Source organism: Carcharodon carcharias, chromosome 6, assembly GCF_017639515.1.
Source record: "Carcharodon carcharias isolate sCarCar2 chromosome 6, sCarCar2.pri, whole genome shotgun sequence".
NCBI classification, from domain to species: Eukaryota; Metazoa; Chordata; class Chondrichthyes; order Lamniformes; family Lamnidae; genus Carcharodon; species Carcharodon carcharias.
The window spans coordinates 82,109,726-82,132,022 of record NC_054472.1 but is presented as its reverse complement, the minus strand read 5'-3'; the positions used below and the strand labels follow the sequence as shown (position 1 = coordinate 82,132,022).

Sequence of the window (22,297 nt, the reverse complement as noted above, 5' to 3'; positions counted from 1 at the left end):
CACCTATATGACACAATATCAGTTGTATTTAAGAACGTAGGAACATTGGAAAGGGACAATTTACAGGTATAGCTTGGCAGTTTTCAGAATGGATGATGCATGTAGTGAAAGGGCAGCACCCAGATTCATTGATGCATCACCGGGACTACTGCTGGGTACAGTCAGGAGCAGGAGGGACATACTTTTCTCTAGCAATAAGAGGAAGAAACCTGTGGCGCTCACCAAATGGGTGTGGGTGGAAGTAGCTGAGGACATAAGCAGCAGGACCATTGTGCCCCAGTCATGGATACAATGCAGGGAAGTGGTTTAATGACCTAAGCAGGTCAGGAAAGGTGAATACTTTTCCTGATTCAACTACATCCTGTGGTTTAAGTTCCCATTCCCTTTCACTATGCATTCTCCATCATCTCACTGCTTAAACCCATCCAGCTTTCTGCAGTAGCCAGCCGCCATTTTTAATATGCTTGATTGCATCATCTTAATCCTTACACAATGTGACGCATCTGTCTCATTCTAAACCTGCCTTACTGATTTTCTCCCCTCTTCTGATCTTCTCTCTCTTTGTCTTCCCCATTTTGGTCATATCTCTCCCTCTTCTGCCCCCACCCATCCCCAATCTCATCTACGATACTCCCCCTTTCTTCTATTTCTCATCTCTTCTGTTTACCTTTCTCTGCTTTCTTTTCAGTTCGAGGCTTACATCCATGAGGAAACTACATTAGAATGGTTGCACAAGCTGAAATTCTCAGCTCGGTGCACTGCACTCTTACCTCTGTCTGACACCCCAGCCTCACCGTAGCCGCTTGACCGAGGTGCATGACTCCTCTCAAGCTCCAAAGCCTCCTGCTCATAGCGGGAGAGGCTGGGGAGGTGTGGGGTTCCTCTGCCAGTTCGTGACCTCTCAGTATTGTTATGGGATGAATTCTCCTGAAAGGCCAGAGGAGCATTGATCAGTACACTCACTGCCTGCAGCGCCATTGCAGCCTGGCCAACCCCAGCTGAAGAGCATTTTGCAGGGCAGATCTGAGTCGTGGCCCTCGAGGCACAAGGCACTCAGTCAAAGCAGCCAGGGCTCACCCCCGTGGCCAGCCCCGGTGTGATTGACAATTGGCCCCTGAGCTCTATGGGAGGATGGCCAGCCGAAAACAATTGAACACACTCACCTATGCCTTGATGAGTACAGCAGGCCTGTGACAAACTTCCAGCCGTGACTGCTCACCCGGGTTGCCACCTCCTCCCATGTCTTCTTGGTGAAGTGCAGTGGCCTCTTCCTCCCATCTCTGGGGACAAGGGTGTCCTTTCTGGCAGTCACCTCCTCCAGGAGGGCAGCGAGGCACACGTCAGAAAAATGGGGTGCCAAGTGCTCCCCCCCACCGCGCCTAGTGTTTGCTTACACTCTGGACTCCATCCTTACAGCAGTAGACAGGTGTCCTTCCCTGGCAGCCTTTTTGGGGCTGCCTGGGCTGTTTTTAAACAGGCCGCTGGGCCGCTATTGGATCCAGTGGCCGATAAGACCTGCTCTGCTCTTTCTGGCCAATGAAAAGCCGCGATTCACACTGGATGGGCCTTAATTAGCCTGCCCAGCATGAAATCGTGGTTTGGTCCCAATTGTGGGTAGCGGTTTGCTTCCCAGACGCATACGCCCGCACCCACCAAGCCTTTTATTCTTTTAATAAATGTTTACTATAAAGTCATCGCAAGTAATCGGGGGAATCATTTCCTGATTTCAGGATTGCTCCTCATACTGTACAAATTGCAAAAACCGTTATGGCAGCTGTTTCAAGTTTCCTTCTGGGATTTGGGCAGCTCAGCATTTACCATCCACTGTGCCATAACAGTATCAAATTTAAAGAGAAAGCATATAATGAGGCAAAGATAGGTGGCAGGTCAGAAGGTTGGAAAGGCTATAAAGAACAGCAAAGAATGATTAATAAGGAGGAAAAAATTAGAGTATGAGAGAAAGCTGGCTCGTAATATAAAGACAGATAGCAAGACATTCCATAGATATTTAAATAAGAAAAGAATTAATAAAGTGAGCATTGGTCAGGTAAAAAGTGCATCTGGGGAATTGATAATGGAAAGTAGAAAGCTGGAGGATGAATTAAATAGGTATTTTGCTTCGGTCTTCACAAAAGAGGACACAACTAACACCCCAGAAATAGCTGTAAATCAGGAAATGCAAGGGAGGGAGGAACATGGGAAAATTATAATCACCAGGGTACTGGTATTGAGCAAATTGTTGGGACTGCAGCCTAACAAAGCCCCAGCTCCAGATGGACTTCACCCTAAGGTCTTGAAATAGTGGCTAATAAGATAGTTGATGCATTGGTTCTATTTTTCAAAATTCCCTAGACTCGGGAAGATTCCATTAGATTAGAAAATAGCAAATGCAACTCCTTTATTCAAAAAGGGAGACAGAAAGCAGGAACCTACAGACCAGTTGGCCAACATCTGTCATAGGGAAAATGTTAGAAGCTATTATTAAAGCTATTATAGCAGGGCACTTAGAAAAATTCAAGGTAATCAGGCAGAGTCTACATGGTTTTGTAAAAGGCAAATCATGTTTAACTAATTTATTCGAGTTCTTTGAAGGAGTCACATGTGTTATGGATAAGGGGGAACAAGTGGATGTACTATACTTAGATTTCTAGAAGGCATTCAATAAAGTGCCACGTCAAAGGTCATCGCAAAAAGTAAAGGAGAGGTGGTGGCGTAGTGGTATTATAACCAGGCTAGTACTCCTGATACCCAGGATAATGCCCTGGGGATCTGGGTTCAATTTGTACCACTGTAGATGGTGAATTTGAATGTATTTTTTTTTAAACCTGGAATTAAAAGTCTCATCATGAAACCACTGTTGATTGTGGTAAAAACCCATCTGGTTCACTAATGTCCTTTAGGGAAGGAAACATGCTGTCCTTAACTGGTCTGGCCTACATGTGATCCCAGAAGCACAGCAATGTGGCTGACTCTTAAATGGCCTAGTAAGCCACTGTCAGGACAATTAGGGATGGGCAATAAATGCTGGCCCAACCAATGGTGCCCACATCCCATGAAAAAAATTCAAAAAACATTTTTTAAAAAAAGCTCATGGTGTGGAGGGTAACACATTGGCATGGATAGAAGATTGGTTAGCTAACAGGAAGCAGAGAGTTGGCATAAATGGGTCTTTTTCTGGTGACACGATGTGATGAGTGATATGCCACAGGGATCAGTGCTGGGGCCTCAACTTTTTACAATATATATAAATGACTTGGATGAAGGAACCAAAGGTATGGTTGCTACATTCGCACAAAGATACGTAGGAAAGTAAACTGTGAAGAGGACGTAAGGAGGCTACAAAGTGACATAGATAGATTAAATGAGTGGGCAAAGATTTGGCAAATGGAGTATAAAGTGGGCAAATGTGCAATTGTTCATTTCAGCAGGAAGGATAAAAAAGAGGCTTATTATTTAAATGGTGAGAGGTTGTAGAGCTCTGAGATTCAGAGGGATCTGGGTGTCCTAGTGCATGAATCACAAATGGTTAATATGCAGGTACAGTAGGTAATTAAGAAAGCTAATAGAATATTATCATTTATTTTGAGGGGAATTGATTACAAAAGTAAGGAGGTTATGCTCACAGGGCAATGGTGAGACCACATATGGAATATTGTGTACAGTACTAGTCTCCTTATTTAAGGAAGGATGTAAATGCATTAGAAGCAGTTCAGAGAGGGTTTACTAAACTAATACCAAGAATGGGTGGATTGTCTTATGGGGAAAGGCTGGACAGATTAGACTTGTATCCACTGGAATTTAGAAAAGTAAGAGGTGACTTAATTGAAACTTTTAATATCCTGAGGGATCTTGACAGGGTGGATGTGGAGAGGATGTTTCCTCTTGTGGGAGAGGTTAGAACTAGGGGTCACTGTTTAAAAATAATGGGTCGCTCATTTAAGGCAGAGACGAGAATTTTTTTCTCTCAAAGGGTTGTGAGTCTTTGGGCCTCGCTTCCTCAAAAGGTGGTGGAAACAGAATCTTTGAATATTTTTAAGGCAGAATTAGATAGATTCTTGATTAACAAGGGAGTGAAAGGTTATCGGGTGTAGGCTGGAATATGGGGTTACATTCAGATCAGCCATGATCTTATTGAATGGCAGAGTAGGCTTGAGGGCCTGCGTGGCCGTCCCTCGCTCCTAGTTCGTATGACTCCTTATTTTTAAACTGTGTTCCCTAGTTCTAGACTCCCCCAAAGGGGGAAAAATCCTCTCAGTGTCCACCCTGTCAAGACCCCTCAAGATCTTATATTTTTCAATAAGATCACCTCTGATTCTTCTAAACTCCAATGTGGATAGGCCCACCCTGCTCAATCTTTTCTCATATTCTGATATAACAACCCACTACAAAGGATATTTGCTCCCTGAATAAATGCATCAGGAGAAATCTGACTAGGGCCATTAAAGCAGCCCAGTAAGTGGAAGAGAAATCTTCAGCTCTATAATTTCTAGCTTGGACAACTGTTTCCTGATTGGTCAGTTCCACCTGAGAGAAAACCTTTCCCAGGTCTTTGTGCAGCTTGAAGGTGCTGAAGGCAGCGTTGCATACAAACAGAAAGAGAAAAGAAACTGATTGGAATTTTGTGTGTTGAATCAAAGTAGCTTGTAATGCATTTAGCTGTTCCTATAGGGCTTCCACTGATCTTCAACTGTGTTACAGCAGGAGATTATGAAAATTGAGCTCCATAACTTTTAGAGACATTTGGGGCCCAAGAACTTGGCAGAAGTCTGGCAGGAGTACAGTGGAGAAAACCATAGCTGGCATATTGAGGTTGAAGTCTTCCTTGTTGGCTTCTTCAAGGCTATGTTTGGGCTGAAGCTTCCACTTGCTTCAAACAAAGTCATTAATTTCAGGTAAGCATGGCCAGGCTGATTCGATTCCAAGGCTTAGCTTGGCTCATACATCTGCCAGCACATCAGCTTGCCCTGGGAGAAGAGGTCTACCTCCTCAGGTTTATGTTCTTCTGTTCAGAACTCTACCAGCTTTGATGATTGCTGTTCTGCATTTAGCCAACAAGTTTTCCTGTTTAGAGCTCAGGAAGGCCTCATATGATGTGGCGAGTTACTGAAGGGTCATCGACCTGAAACATTAACTTTGTTTCTCTCCTCACAGATGCTGCCAGACCTGCTGAGTGTTTCCAGCATCTTCAGTCTCTATTTCAAATTTCCACATATGCAGTATTTTGCTCTTGTATTAAGATCAGGGTCTCTGTTCTTGGATCAGGGCAGATGGGGGTCCATTGTGACACACCAATGCCAATGGAACAGGACTACAGACATTTCTAGGTCACTATGTACGGAGACAGGGCAATGCTAGTTGAAATATAATGCAAATAAATATATAGGAACTGGTAAATTCAGAAAACTACTTTAAATTTAAGACTGATGCTAGACAGTATTTCACTTAAAAAAAATACTTTGTATCTCTTTTCACAGTTGAGGAATAAGTTAAAACTCCAGTGGTACAAATCATCCTAAATACAAGTCAAGTGGAGGAACTTAGAAAATTTAACATAAGCAACAAAAAAAATGGCAATGGAGAAAATAATGGGACTTAAGATAACCAAACTTCCAGTGATAAATTGAACATGCATTCGTCATAATTTTTGAAAGCTCTCCAGGTTCAGGATTTGTTGCTTTGGTTTAGAATACTGCAAATATTATTCCATGGGGTGGAATTTTACAGTCCCATCGTGGCAGGGGCAGGGCTGTAAAATGCAGCAAGCTGTTCAAAAGTCCACTGACTTTGGTGGGACCAGAAAATCCCACCAGAGGGAGGGGCCATAAAATTCTGCCCATTATTTGAGAAGGAGTGATAACCCATATAACTGCAGACCCATCAGTTTAACTACCTGTGAACATGATACTGGAATTTATCATCACAGATCAGATTACTGAGCATTTGGATAAGCATTAACTGGTTGAAGTGAGTCAGCATGAATTTGGGAAGGGGGATTATGTCTGGCTAAACTAGTTTAGTTTTTGAGAAGAAGGTCACTAGCATTGTAGATCAGGGAGTGTGTATGGATGCTGTCTATATGGACTTCCAAACTTTTGTAAGCTCTTGACATGAGATTGTTAGAAAAATTGAAACTGCACTTGATTGGAGGTCACCTTGTGACATAGGCTATCAAATGTTTGGAGGTAGGAGACAGAGTAGGAATAAAGGGGATATTCACTCATCGGAGGAATGCGACTATGGATTTCTCCACTCATCCACTTAAGGCCTCAGTTTTTAGCCATATATATTATTAATGACATGGGCAGAGGAATTGAAAGTTGTATAATCCAAGTTTGCAAATGTGAAAAGTTGACACTAAGGCCGGAATTTTCCACGCCCTTTGACAGAGAGCATCATGGCGGGTGATAGTGGACAATATTGCGAGAAGGCCAAAAATCAGGTTTACACCATCGTGAAACTAGCTTGTGATTGTCCACTCTGCCCATCAATGGTGGGCTGCATTTCTTGCCGCCGCACATTGGGAACCTAATTTCAATACTTTAGCATCCCATACAAGACCTGCTCGCCGGAATCAACCCCCCACACTAAATCATGCAGCACTTCAGTGTGATTGCAAACTGAAATGTTTCACAACTGTACATAAGCGGTGTGCACCTGGCGGCTGCACTTCATGCAGGACTTCAAGGTTTGTTTGCCCACCTTGTTTTGGGTGGCACTTGTGTTCATCAGCACCAGGCTTCGCAGGCAGCACCGCATAACATTTAGGAGGGCTCACGGGCAGTTCTCTACCTACCAGACCAGCGGTAAGGCAGGGATGGCTTTTCAAATACTGCAGGGCTCGGCCTTGCTTGGGAGAGGGGGAGAAGTGGCCTCAGGTAAGGGAAGAGGCTGCAGGGTGAGGGCTATACTGGTGAAGGAGGGTATCCCAGGGTGTGTGTGGGGACACATGTTGATCAATGCAAATGGCCTCATGAGTTGAGGGCTAAGGAGGCAATGTCCAGAGGAGATAAGGCTAGATGGTGATGTGATAGTGTGTGTGAGAGAGTGAGTGTTGATGTCCCTTGAACTGGCAGAGTGAGATGCCAATGAATGTGTGATAGGCTTGTAAGTGTGTGAGTTTAGAGTGATGAGATGGTTGCCTTACCAGATGGCACAGATGAGATTATTCATTCTCTTTCTGCACTGAATGGCAAACATCTTCTGTGCAGCATTGGCACTGACCATCACTGCCACCACCTTCCAAGACGGGGTGGTGAGATTGCTGAACCTTCTGCGGCCAGAGCGGAGGTGGAGGACATCACGGTGGGCCTCCAAAAGACATTCTTTCAGGCCATGTCTTCACCGGAGCAGTCATGGGCTGCAAGCATTGAGAGCCATGCGCGCGGCTGCAGTTTAGATTTGGCACCCGGAGTGAGGAAACCGTGAGGTAACAGTGTAGCGGGCAATTCAGAGGCCACCCACCAGTGAGACAGCGTGTTTCCTGTGGCTGCATAATTAATGAGGGAGGTAGTGGGTGATACAGTTCGAAAACCCGCCATTGCAGCCGGCGGGTAAAACGTCTTTTTTCACGACAACTACGGCACTTAGTGCAAATCTGGGATGATTCTGCCCTAAGTGGAGTCATAGTAAGTTGCCTAGATGGGAACAGAGATTTGCAAAGGGGCGCAGAGAGATAAAGTGAGTGGGAAAACTTGTGGAAAATTGTGTTCAATTTTATCATCCACATTGGAATTGAGAAGGCACATCGTAAAATGTTCTTAATGGTGAGAAACTAGTTGCTGTGGAGGAGAAAAGAAATATGTCTGTCCAAATACACAGATCAAAAAATCTAGTGCACAGGTACAAAATGTCATCAAAAACTGTAATGGAATGTTGGCCTTTATTTCAACAAGGTTAGAATTTAAAATTGAGAAATGCTTCAATTGTACGGAACTTTGATCAGTTCCCATCTGGAGTATTGTGTTTAGGAAAGATATATTGGCCTTGAGAGCGGACCACTGCAGATTCATTAGAATGATACTAGGGAATAACTACCTTAAAATAGATCTCACTAAGCCACTAACCCATTAAAATTAGTCCAGGTGTCATTGTATAAAATGAAAATATTGGATTTAAGGCACCCATACCTTTCCTGTCGCTCCATTCCTTCTCAATGCTCTGTACCTTGTAAGTTTTCATCATTCTGAATTAACTATCCCCCTGTGATTGCCAAAATATTTTAATTCATGGTTATCACTTTTTTTCAAATACTTCTGACACAATTTTGTCTTTATCACCTTAATCTCCTAACCCGATGTTTGGTCTTACTGACTGAAACTTTGATATTCTTTATATGATTCTGCATTTTTTGGCCCCTTTATGATGCCATAATGAAGGTTTGGAGTCAATTGCGAAGGATCAGAGGGGTCATGAGGAAAAACCTTTTCACCCAGAGGGCGGTGGGTGTCTGGAATTCACTGCCTAAGTTGGTGGTTGAGGCTGAAACACTCAACTCCTTTAAAAGGTTCCTGGATCTGCATATGAAGTGTTACAACCTGCAAGGCTACAGACCAGGGGATGGGAAGTGGGATTAAAATGAGCAGCTGGTTTCTTTTTTTTCTTTTTGGCCAGCACAGACACGATGAGCTATATTGTCTCTTTCAACATCCATATCTTTTCTATGATTCTAATGTCCAAATCCCATTCTGAAGGAATGTTAAAAGGATAAGTGGAGGCATCCCACTCTGCCCCCACCAGCCCAGTCTAATTTAAAGGCTGCCCCATGGTTAACTATTTGTTCTTCATGGGCCTCCTGCCTTATTTAGGTACAACACAAACTCTCTTTATCCCAAATACAAATCTACTTATTCGCAAACTCTGCTTTAGTTATGATCCATTATTCAACTAACCAATTATCAATTTCTTCATTTTGCTTATCAGTCTCATCTACTGCTTGCCTCTACTGAAAGAATGCTTGAGAATTTGTCTCACGTGCTTCCTCTTTCAATTTGTTATCTATGCCCACCTCTTTAAGCCCCCCAGTTTAATTTCTTTGTAGATCATTTATACCTGCATCAAAAAAGAAATATATTGGGCCTGTATCCATGCCTCCAGATATGTTTCTAACCTTCCTTCAGTGTTGTCAGAACTGGCTTCAGATAGGCAACTTGTTATTCTGTTTCAATTGTCAGCTTGGCTCTGTAATAGCAATCATCTTAGAGTTAGGAGGTTATAGTTTCAATTCCCATTCTAAAATTTAAGCACATAATCTAGGTTGACAATGAATTAATTACTGAGAGCTCTCAGATAGATAATAAAAACACTGTAAGAGGGACCTCCAACTATCGCCTGAAATGGGCGCAAGATTTGTCAAGTGGCCATGTTGCCCACTGAAAGCCACTATCAGCAACCCTGAACCACCAAATAGATGCTCCACTGAAACCTACCGCTTGTGAAAGGGCAAGAAATAGCCTCACTCCCTTTCTGAGTGAGGTAGAACTAGGCAGAGCATCTCCAGCATGTGCTCCACCCACTTGTACACAAAATTTACAATTGGGAGTCCCACAATTTGCAGCAGAATGCAGTTTGTGAAATTAAGCATCATTAAACCTGTTTCAAGGAAACAGGATGCTCACCCACTTATAGATTAGTGCCAATCAGGTGGGCCTTGGGTAACCATGGGGCTGCTGAGATGGTCTAATCAATTTCTCATTTTTCAAATGTTGGTCACTTGATTTTCCTGCAAGCAAGGAGCAGCCACAAGTCAAACATTTTCCCCAGTATTTTCCTTGCATAGGAAAGAAGAACTGAAATCAACAGAAAGAAACAGAATTTTAATTAGTTTTAAATTCAGATATATGATCTTTCTTGCCTCATAAAGCCTGGGAATTGCATAAGGAGCATGTGGTGCATTTATATCAAAAGCCTCAGTTGCTTTTTTAACAGATGCATAAAATTATTTTTTAGAAATGGGTTAATACTATCATTAAGATGCCAAAAACAGAAGTAGCAGCATAGGGATTTGTTAAAAGCATGGCAAGTATTCAGACATTAATATTAAACAGCATTGTTTCCAAGAGGCATTCCAAATATTAACCAAGCCAAAGGCATAACCGATGACTATAATTTTATTAAAGATGCGTTTTTTCCCAAAAGCAGCATTACCATATATTTAATATTATTCTAAATAGCTGTGATTAGTTAATGATTAAAGATAATGGTGGAAAGCTCTGTATGAAATGAAATTGCTAGAAATCTGAATTACAAACAAGAAGTGCTAGAAATGCTAGGCAGGCTATTATCATTGAAGGGTCCATGCCCAAAGTGATAACCTATCTTGTCTATTTACAGTTGCAGACAGACCAATTGGAAGGATATGTTCTTTCAAAATACTCATCACCACACAGGTTTTCTTTCAGTAGGTAAATATGACATTTTTTTATTCATCAGATTAATTTACTAAAGTTGTTCTCCTATAATATTCTCCTACAATCTAACACTTTTCATTATTCTTTCCCAGTATTCTAACACTATGAAAAGAGTAGTTCTCTATCTTCACTGAGGAACTCTGCTACTAACTGTGCCACTTCGGAGGATCTCCTTGTGCCTGCTGGTCACCGAATGAAAGCTCAAACTGCATTTGCGAATTATCTAATGACCGACCAATGAATATCCTCATTGCGGACAAGTGATTCCAAGATGACAGATGATGGAGGTTCAGAATCAGGATAACCTTTTTTATCAGATTCAATCATCTGAAATCTGAACCAGCCAGATTCAACATACTCCTGAGGATAGCCTTGTCACTTATGGAAGGCTGGACCTGTCATTTAAGTCTAGGATTTCTCCCTCGTGACAGCAAAGATTTGCTCCCTTAATGTAATAAATATCTGTAAAAAATGTGCTTTACATAGAAAATAACAGATAATAAGCTGGTGTAGAAGAGGTGACTCTTGTCGCTAGATAACTACAGGCCAATTTCCTACTCAGTAGGATGATTCTGACTGGATTAGTAACAGGAAATTTACCTGTGTTCTGTGTGCAGCTTTAGCTTGTTAAGCTTCAGCAATATCCTTGTGAAAACTTGCAAGATAAGCACTGCCTCTGTTCACATGCACCTAAGCTCTCTGGTTGGGTGTTACCATATAAGGCTGACGTATGCACTCATTATTAGAAAAACAGAAACTCAATCTGTGTAAATTTCTCAGTAGTTTAATTTGAGACTTTTAAAATATGACAATGGGTTTTAGTGTGTCAGACATCCAGCTGACCACACAAAGTGACTGAGTGCACAAAACCCAAAATGGCCACTTTCAACTTCACTGACATGAAGGCTGTCAACTCAAAAATCCAGAATCCTTGAGAAAAGCCTTCATGTGAAATATATCTGGATGTTATTTTTAGTAAACTGGGTTGAATGTATCCATAGGGGAACAGATGGGGGGTGTGGGGATGGGATGGGGGTGTAATTTTAACCTGAAAGAACATTTGGGTTTGAATGGGAGTGAGAGGTTAAAACTGAGAGAAATGTTAACACATCGGGAAGTCAATTCGAACCCGCCAACCTCCGCATTTAAATGGAACACAATAGACTGCTTGTGTGCACCCCCTTGGGAGAGGTTGGTTGCCTCTTAACAGGGTCATTGCTCAATCAGAATGATATTTCAAATCTCTTTTAAATTTAATGGTACATGCAAATGTTTCCAGGGCTTCCTGGAACTTGTCAATGAAGACAAGCCGAGAACACAGGAACAATTGAGGGGCTGAATCAGACTCATGAATATTGCTGTAAATATTCAGTAACTCAGCTGCTTTCCTAACTATAAGTGGGATAGGATTTCATTCACAGTACTTTTGCTGAGAGGTTACTTTCTGCACTTTGGAAGTTTTCTCAATCACATCGGGATCAATGGCACATTATCTGCCTTAGATTAAAACTTAGATCGTTATGATCAACAGCACCAGAGAAAGCCTGCTGTTCAGAGACATGTACCTGGACAGCAGAGAGAGCAGCAGCAGAGAGGGAAGTTGCAGATGAGCAGCTGAGAGGGGAACTGCACCAAGGGCAACTGCACAACGGGCAACTGCAGAGATGTGAACAGTAGACAGTTGCAGCTGTTATGATTCCCAGCAGAGGTTCCCACTGGTCAAGCTTGATCCCAGGGTGGAACCCAACTTGATAGATCCTAACTTTGTTTGTTTGTTTAGGTATGTGGAGAGGGACTACTGAAGAAAGTCAGCTAATGAACTTTTAACAAAAACATAAAGTATTTATTAAACAAGAAAACATGAATTATATTACAATACTCCTTCACCCAAAACTATATCTTTTACAGATATATACAGATTTGTAATGACAACACAAGTTACAAAGCTACCTTATATACTAATGTTCACAGTAAGCACACAGTCCACGTAAACCAGTAGGCACCCTGTGGTAAGACACACCGAACTCTGAAACCAAGTGACGGATGTTACCTCAATCAGATGCTATGGATCTCTCCTTCAAATGCTAGTCACACCATGAGCCAACCGGTCTCCCTGCACTCCATCTTTCAAACGAAGATTTCCAATCTCGACTTTCCAAGAACTCGCCTTGGAATCTTCTACCAAACCAACACTTTCTCTCAAGTGCCTTCCATAAGGGTTCACTTCCAGGGTTTCAAACTCTCCTTCTGATGTTCCTCTCCCCTGGGTCACCACATGCATTCAAGCTGTCATCCATGCACTTAACAGTACACCATCACTTCACATACCCATAGCAAAGAGTTACAGACCTTCAGCTGTCTCTTTGGACCCTGCCTCTTGCAAGCCATTCTTGCTTTAAATCTGCTTTTTGCAGCTTTAGTCTCTTTAAATCTGAAGCTTGGACTCTTTCTCTCTGCCCCTCACTCTTAACTTCATTAACAGGATCTTTTTCCAGGTTCCTGTCCTTCCTTTGACTAAAAGGTCTGCTTAGGACTTTCCCCTGTTTCTATCTCACTCTTTTGGCTTTGGGACCTTTTTGTTCTTTTGAAAAATCTGCTCTCGCTCTGCAGTTCCTTCGCACAGTGTCCAGTCTCTCTGGAGCCCTGCTTCAAACTGAACTCAAAACTGCTGTTTCTTTTGTTTTCCTGTGTGTGTCTGTGGGAGGGACCTGCCTCTCTGGACCCCTGTTGCTAGGCAACAGCCCAGTTTCTCTACTCTTGTTTGTTTAACTTAGCTGTAACAGTTGTAAACCTCTCACTAGAAATGCAGGCACCTCTTAAAGTGAAACTAAAACTCAATTTGACCTTTTCTTAATACACACATACAGAAATACAAATCAAAGTTTAATATTAAAGCTAAAACTCATTCCTAACACCCACAAATACAAAAATAACTTACTTAAACTATTTCCTAACACAGCTCACAGGAGGCATTACCTGCGATGAAGAGTGTCCAGGCAGGGACTAAATTTCCTTGAAAGTCAGACTAGCAGTGTTTCAGGGGCCTCAGATTGTTACTTCCAACTGTAACAAATGCCTGCTGTGGCTTGGAAGAAGACTTGGCTAATAACACTTGCCAGAGACACAACTAATAAAGCCCAACAGTAGGTCAAGTACCTTGAAAGATCTGGAGGCATCATTCCGTCCTTACCAATCAAGATCTGCAGGAATCATCCAGGACAAAGCAGCCACTTGATTGCCACCCCATCCACCACATTCAACATTCATTCCCTCCACCAGTGATGCACAGTAGCAGCAGTGTGTACCGCCTATAAGATGCACTGCAGCAACTCACCAAGGCTTCTTCAATAGCTCCTTCTAAACATACAACCTCTACCACCTAGAAAGACAAGGGCAGCAGTTGCATGGGAACACCATCTGCCAATTCCCTTCCAAGCCACTCACCATCCTGACTTGGAATTATATCGACGTTCCTTCACTGTTGCTTGGTCAAAATTCTGGAACTCCATTCCTAACAGAATGGTGGGTACCTACACCACATGGACTTCAGCAACTCAAGGCAGCTCACCACCACCTTCTCAAGGGCAATTAGGGCTGGACAGTAAATGCTGGCCTAGCCAGCAATGCCCACATCCTGTGAAAGAATTTAAAATGTTGTGATATGCTGCTCTCTGTACAACATTGCGCAGAAGCAACATTTGGATCTGGAGGGTGAACAAGGCACAGAGTTCAGAGCTTCTTTGGACAGCTCTGAGGAGGAGGAGGAAGACAATGAGGAGGAAGGTGTTGAATGTAATGCACCATTAGATGCTCACACTGCTGCCTGTAATGCACAGACACACCCTTGTTAATACAAAGTTCACTACTAGTTTTCACCGCAGATCTATGTCACAAGTGACATGTAATGGTCACTGCTCCTCCATCCCCCACAATGCCACTGACACAAAGCAGCCCTGCAAACAACCAACAATGTCTTGCACATCCCCCCATTCAACAATGTCAATTCATCTCTTTCCTTTCATCAGCAAACAACTTAGAAACAATTTGCTATCCAGCAACCAAGAATAGACAAGGCAGGAAAGTGGTACAGAATAATATTTCTGTGTTTTACTACTCGGCAACATTTTGATGAACATATCTGCATACCTTTTTACAACTGCAAAGTTTTACTCCTCCTTTTCGCCCTATTCCTATATGGTGCAAACTGTAACTTGAACAGAGTTGGAGGCAGAATGCTCACATCCCTCCACTGACAGCTGAAATGTTCCATGACCTTTGGGTTTTGGACTCTTGTGAGGATCTGTCCATAGTCAGCTCCACCTGCACCTGTACAGGTACAGACTCAGTCACTAGGGGACAAGGCAGCATGTCAGCTACTGACAGGAAGTGGGCACTTTGATTGGAGTCCTCACTTGCATGACCTCTTTTGCCATCATTACTCTCATGGATCAGACATATTTCACTGCTACTGTTTAGCTGAAGAGCGATTTGGTGCAGAGCTAGAGCAGGCCTGTGCCCTCTAAAGTGAACTCTTCAAAGCTGACCCTACCACCACCATGTACCTCTTGTTCATATGTGAGTTGTGAGTCACCAGGTGAACCCCAACTGTCTGCCTTACTGATCTCACTGAAGTGGGCATTGTAATATTAGTGTATTCAGAGCTGAAGGAGTTCATGTGTGGGACTGAAGAAACAGTACCACCCACATAATGATGTAAGCAAGAATCACATGACTAGGAGTCTAGAAGGAAAAAGCTCATGGCTTAGACTCAGTAATACCTGTGGTCTTGTATATCTGTAAACACTTATATTCATACAATCAACCAGTTATTGTTCAGACATATCTTTGCCTCTGTAACCATTCCTTAGCCAGTTACAACCAACATACAACATGGTGGCAGCAGTGAAGGACCACAGAATTTCCAAAACATTGACTTTAAAAAAAAGATTTGCAAGTCTGATCTGAAAAGAAGGTGCCAAAACTGAAAGCTTTGGTAAGACAGTTGAAAAATCACCAAAAGAACTCCATAGAAAATGTGGGGGCTGAGAGGCTGAGAAGTAATCAATGTTTCAGCTTACTAAGAGCTACATCATAGCACGTGGCAGTCCGTGAAAAATCCCGATCCAGCAGAAGAGTCAAAGAACCTGGCAACAGTTGAGGAAGGGTGAGCAAACATTGAAAAAGGCTTAAAAGCTTCAAACTAATGGCACAGTAAGCAGGCAGCACTGGGAGAATTCCAGTTTAATGAGTATGGGTTTCAATATGCCTCGTAGCCCAGGTCCGAGATCGGCATCATTACACACGGTGACTGCGTGACAGTAATTGAAAAAAAATTGACTGCTTAAAAATGGTTCCCCAAAGGGAGGAAAACAGAGAACTGGCTTTAATAATTACTTCCAGTGATTAATTTCAAAGTTCTGCAAAGTTTAGGAATGACTACCAAAGAGGGTCAGCGACCAAAGCAGGAATCAGAGAAAGCCTGATCATCACAGGAAAACTCTATTACTGTTACAGCAGTTTAAAAAAATCCAGGCAAACATCTAAGAGTTTAAGATAGCGATGGATTCTGAATTCACCTTGCCAGACCGATTTGGGCACATGGAAGGGCCAGATCAGACACATAATTGGGCACTATGGAGGAAGAGATTTTTAAGACTCAGAATTGCATATGGATTAAACAATAAGTCAGAAATTGAACAAGTCAGTGCATTATTATATTCGACTAGAGCATTTGCTGATGATGTGATAGCAAGACAAGGCATCAATGAAATATCAGCCAAGTTCAAAGAGGTCTTAAAAGATTTTGACATTTATTTTAATTTACAGCGTGACATTGGCTGGAATTTTCCGGCCCTGTTGGCATCGGGTGTATTGGTGGGGGGTGGGGGGGGGGGGTGGTGGGGATGGGGGCCGGGAGGGGGGGCAACTGCGGAAATAATTTGACAAGAAGGCCAAAAATCAGTTTTATGCCATTGTCAAACCAGTTTGCAATCCTCCGCTTCACCTGTCAATGGCGAGCCACGTTTCCCATTGCTGCACATTGGGAACGGCATTTTAATACATTTGTATCTAATTATAATCCCTGCTCACCGGAATCATCCCTCCATGTCAAATTTACTACCCACGTTGGCCTAACTTCGGGACTTCAAAAGGCGAGCACCTGGCAACCTGAACTTCGAGGGGAACTCGGAGGTGAGTGCACATAACCTTGTGCAGTGCTCACGAACATTGCGTGTAGGACATCAAGGAAGAGGCACCACACATTCGCGGGGTAAGGGGGGCAGGTCGTTTTTTCCCAGCTGGCTTTCAGTGCGGTGCCAGGGCAAGGGCTCCAATGCGCATCAGGCTGGGGTTAGGGGTTGGGGGGAAAGATGACAGAGGCTGAAGAAAATATTCAGGCACATGCCGAGGATTTGGGGTGAGGAGGGGCTGGTGAGTGAAGCGGCCACGCACTTGGAAAAGCTTGTCAAAAGTGAACATTCTTCCACAGATGAGACCTTTCAGTAGCAACTCCACTGACATTCTTGGAGTAGGGCCTCTGAACTGTACTGCCCATTCAAGCAATGCAGAAGTATGGAAGTGACACCAAATGCTCCAGAACTTATCACTTCTTGGGTGCAAACTGCAAATTAATGTGCCTTTTAGGGGGTAGCAGAAAAATTGAGAGATGTGCTGGCCCCATGGGAGGCAGTGGCTCGGTGGTATTGTCACCAGACTAGTATTCCAGACACCCAGCATAATGCTCTAGGGACCCAGGTTCAAATCCTATGATGGCAGATGGTGACCTTTGAACTCAATAAAAATATGGAATTAAACGTCTGGTGAACACCATGAAACCGATTGTTGTAAAAATCCATCTGGTTCAATAATGTCCTTTAGGGAAGGAAATCTGCTGTCCTTACCTGATCTGGCCTACAAGTGACTCCAGACCTACACAATGTGCTTGACTCTTAAATGCCCCCCGAACCAGGGCAATTTGGGATGGGCAATAAATGCTAGCCTAGCCACAGTGATGCCTACATCCCTTGAATGAATTTTAAAAATTGGCCAACTGAGTTGTACATCCCCTTGTGAAAATTAGCCATGGTGCAGGTGCTGTTGGAGGTGCTCAGCCCCTTGTAATGCCTTTATTAGGGTTTGGACCAATATCCATCATGGTTCAAGCTGACAGGGCAGCCTTGCAGAGTGGGTTAGGAGAATGCATGTGCCTGAGCTGAGAGCACATTGTGCAGTCAGGTGGCCAAAGCTACCATTGATCAGTCAAGTGGAGTGGGACTGAGGTGGGTGGGGTTTTGGACAGCACTGGCCATCCAAGTGGTGGCCGGCCCCAGAAGGGAAAAACAGCAAAAACTGGGAAATAAGAATACTGGTCCGAACTGGTCTTGTATACCTTAAAATGGAAAACCAGTAAAACTGGGAAATAAGAGTACTGGCCTGAAGTGTCTTTTACCTTCTGGGGCACTCTCCTGCATGCGTAAAGGGGCCTTCAGATTTTGCCAAGAGAGGTTCTTAGTACACCTATGCAAACCCACCCATCCCTCTCTTTGATCTTGTAGGAGGAGAACATCAGGATCATGGAGCCTTGTGATTTAACGGTATGCCTCATGGCTTACAGAGACCAGAGAAGAAGAGAGCGGCAGAGACACTTGGCTTAGCAAAGAGAGGAGCACCTCCCTCAGGATAAAGGAGTGGCAGGGCCTGCTGCACATGCAGCTGAAGATCCACAGTAAGCCATCACTTGTAAGTGCCTCAATAGATGCAGGGTCTATGGACGGCACCTAATATTTCTGCAGATGACTGAGAACCAGTGTTGCTGAAGACTGTGCATGTCTAGGGAACTGGTCAGTTACATATGCCACCTGCTGCAGGATTTGGCACCACGGAGACATGTAAGGCATCTGCCAGTGGCCGTGAAAGTGAACACAGAGCTCAATTTTTACACCAGTGTTCCTCAGGTGACCTGTGTAGGATCTCGCAAGTCTCCACGCACAAGTGTATCCAGGAGGTCATGGATGCCATCTTCGCAAAAGCACACAATTTTGTGCATTTCACCAAGGATCAGGAAGCAAGAGCACCAGGATTTGAGCAAATCTCTGGTTTTCCACAGGTGCAGGCTGCCATCGACTGCACTCACCTGGTGCTTAGATCTCCGTGGCAACAAGCAGTCAACTATGTCAACCGCATGAGCTTCCATTTGCTGAATGCTCAGCTGGTGTGTGACCGCCACAAACACATCCTGCAGGTCTGCGCACGATTCCCAGGAAGCATCCATGACACCTACATGCTTAGCAGGTCTCAGATCCTTGATGTCTTCCAGGGTTAAGAGAGCTTTAGGGATGGCTGTTTGGGGACAAGGGCTACCCACAGAGGACGTGGCTGATGATACCCGTGCAGTGGCCTCAGACTGCAGCAGAGAGACGGTATAACGAGGCTTGTGGTGCGACCTGGATTTTGGTGGAACAAACGATAGTCATCTTGAAAATCTGATTCTGATGCCTCGACAAGTCCGGTGGAGCACTGCAATACAATCCCTAAAGAGTGTTGTGTATCATTGTCACCTGCTGCAGACTCCACAACCTAGCACTGCAATGGGGGAGGACCTAGCTGAAGAGGAGATGGAGGAGCTGCAAGTATCCTCCAATGAGGAGGACTTCGAAGGGGATGAGGATGAGGCCCTCGAAGATAAGGATGCTGGTGATGAGGCCTTCGCACTGGCCAGCCGAGGCAGGTGTGCTCGGGAGGCCCTCATAGCCACAAGGTTAATGGAGGATGATGACAAGATGCAGTGAGGAGAGTCCTGACATCCTCACTTTGCATCTGTGAACATATGACTCCTGTGTGGCTGATGGCAGTGCACATATCCTCAGTGCTCAGGCTCATGTCATGCAAATGCAGTGGAGTTGTGATCCCGAGTCTACTCTAAAACTAGGTCCCACAAAGTGTGTGTCTCTGCACAGGTGGAGGGTGTGTGTGAGCACTGTGATGGGACTTCAGTGAAGGTGTCATCAAATTCTTCTTATGGGTTGTCTTTGGAGCTTGAGTCGAGGACCTGGGTCATGGACCCCTTTCGGCTGATATCCTGATGTACCTACGAAGGAAGGAGAGATAATTAGTGCATGGCAGGGGACTACAGAACAAGGGAACTGACTCACAGCATGGATGGATCCTCACTTGGTTGAGCATCACTGGCCTCACCGTCAGTGCAGAAGCAGTCCAGATCATTGTGGTCAATGAGGACCTTGATGTCAGGCATTCCTCCATCAGCCTGCGACCTCTCTCTTTTGTTATGTGCCAACTTGTCCTGCTTGAAGGCAGATGGAGAGAGTGTAAGCAGGACACCTGCAGGCCAGGTGAAAAGGATGCCTGGCATGTGTGGGTGGTGAGTGGTGCTATAGATGGGATGTGGACATGATATGCAGGGCAGGTGAATGTGTGTGTGAGAGATTGAATGGTGATGTCCCTTGAACTGGCAGTGAGTGCGATACCTGTGGATGTATAATGGGTTTGTAAGTCTGTGAGTTGAGAGTGATGAGAAGAGTGACTTACCCTAGCAGAATGGAAGAGATCATTCATCCTCTTTCAGCACTGGGTGGCTGTCTTCTTTTGCAGGGCATTGGCGCTGACCACCGCTGCCACCACCTCCCATGCTCCCATGCTGGATTGGTGTCCTTGTTTGCAGGTCTTCACCCAGAGCAGGGGCCTCCTCATGGCGGGCCTCCACTGCGTCCAATAAGCACCAGAGGGAGGCATCGCTAAATTTGGGGGCAGCATGTTTCCTCCCTTTGGCAGCCATGACTGCAGCAGCTTCCGATCCCTTAGAGAGTGCTAGCTGTGTGCAGGGACCCTCTTTAAATATGGCGCCCGGATTTCTGAAGGCCTGAAGTGACAGCAGGGCAGATGAATCTGAGGCTGCCCTGCCAACAACCAGGAGTGTTTCCAGGGAATACATTATTAATGAGGCGAGACGCGCCGGGAATGCAATCATATGGTGTGAAAACCCCCCATTGCAGCCGGCAGGTAAAACGTCCTTTTTTCCCACCCGCTACCTCACTTTGTGCAAATCTGGGATGATTCCATCCAAGATCGTAGGCCAAGCCAAATTTAACAAAAGGGTCCATTAACCTGGTGAACCTGTTGTTATCTTTATCAATGGCCTGTATTGATTGCCTGAAGATTGTGAATATGGTGATCTTAAGTCTGAGCTGATATGAGACCCTATCATAGTCGGGCTGAGTGGTGACGCCCAACCTGACCTACTGCAATCCAAAGAAGACTTAACTTTGGAGAAGGAGATACAGTTAGTCAGACAATTAGGAGTCTGTCAGCAAAACAGAGCCATGCTAAGAGGGGAGGACAAACCATGGTTCAGAAAATCCCCCCAGAGATGGCACTGCTTATTAAACAAAAGAATGCCAAAGACACTCCAGGGCAAAAAAGACTTTTTGGAGTTAAAGCTCAAGACACCAATAAACCATGCCAACACTGTGGTGTCAAAAAGCCTCACACAAACAGTGTCCTGCAAGCCCTGTAGAATGGTTTCATTGTAAAAGGTTGGGGCACTTTGGAAAGATGTGCAGAACGAAAACCTCTAGACACACAGAGGATCATGAGAGAATCTTTGTACACAAGACCATCTCCTCTACACTGCGGAGGCTAAACGTAGACTGGGTGACCGCCTTGCAAAATACTTGCGCTCAGTCTGCAAGCATTACCCCGACCTTCTTGTCACTTGTGATCTCAATTCACCACCCTGCTCTCGTGCTCGTATTTCTGTCCGTGGCCTGCTGCAATGTTCCAGTGAAACCCAACGCAAACTAGAGGAACAGCACCTCATCTTCCCATCAGGCATTTTAGAGCTTTCTGGACTTAACATTGAGTTCAACAACTTCAGACTATGAATTCAGTCCTCCTCTTTGATTTTATTTTTCTTATATTTCCTCACCCCCCACCCCCTTGTACCAATATGTATCTTGTTCTCATGTTTTGCTTTCAGAAAACACTGACCCTTGTTCTGCTATTAACACATTCTGCTATCTGATCTTTATGTGACTATCAACACCTGCTTTAGTCTTTCCACAATCATTTACTCCCTTTGTCTTGTGTCCATGACAACTTTGCCATTTTCATCTCTCCTGACCCCCAACCTATGTGCCCTATTTTGCTCCACCTGCTCTACTACCACCCCCACTGTCAACAGCACTTCTACCTCTCGTCAGCTCTGTAGAAGTCATGTGGATTCGAAATGTTAACTGTTTCTCGCTCGACAGATGCTGCTAGACCCGCTGAGTTTTATTAATAATTAAAGAGAGAAGCCTCACCAAAAATAGGAACAACAATGCTTCCTAGGTGAGATCAAAGATACAAGATATACTTACTGGAACGCAGACATTTGTGTCAAAGGACACATCACTGATTTCAAATTGTATACAGGAGCAAGTGTAACAATCTTGTCCAATAAAGAACCGTGGCTAGTAAAACAATGCCTGAAGCCATCTACAACCCAGTTATATGGCCCCGGAGGAACCACGGGGCCGTGGTGGCATAGTGGTATTGTCACTGACTAGTATTTCAGAGACCCAGGATAATCCTCTGGGGACCTGGGTTTGAATCCCACCAAGGCAGATGGTGAAATTTGAATTCAATAATAAAGAATCTGGAATTCAAAGTCTGATGACGACCATGAAACCATTGCCGATTGTTGTAAAAATCCATCTGGTTCACTAATGTCCTTTAGGGAAGGAAATCTGCTGTCCTTACCTGGTCTGGCCTACATGTGACTCCTAGACCCACAGGAATGTGGTTGAATCTGAAATGCCTTCTGAACAAAGGCAATTAGAGATGGGCAATGAATGCTGGCCTAGCCAGCTATGCTCATATCCCATGAATGAATA

The 22,297-nt window shown here is 44.2% G+C and overlaps 1 protein-coding gene across 1 annotated transcript in view; it reads right to left on the bottom strand.

The window, feature by feature from the left end:
- The window catches only part of trpa1b (transient receptor potential cation channel, subfamily A, member 1b), a 198,160-nt gene extending 178,501 nt beyond the window's left edge, over nt 1-19,659 (bottom strand). Inside the window, exon 1 of the mRNA XM_041189261.1 lies at nt 19,559-19,659. Coding sequence (XP_041045195.1) covers nt 19,559-19,659 — 101 coding nt within the window. The remainder of the gene's footprint in view (nt 1-19,558) is intronic.
- Between the last annotated feature and the right edge of the window lie 2,638 nt (nt 19,660-22,297).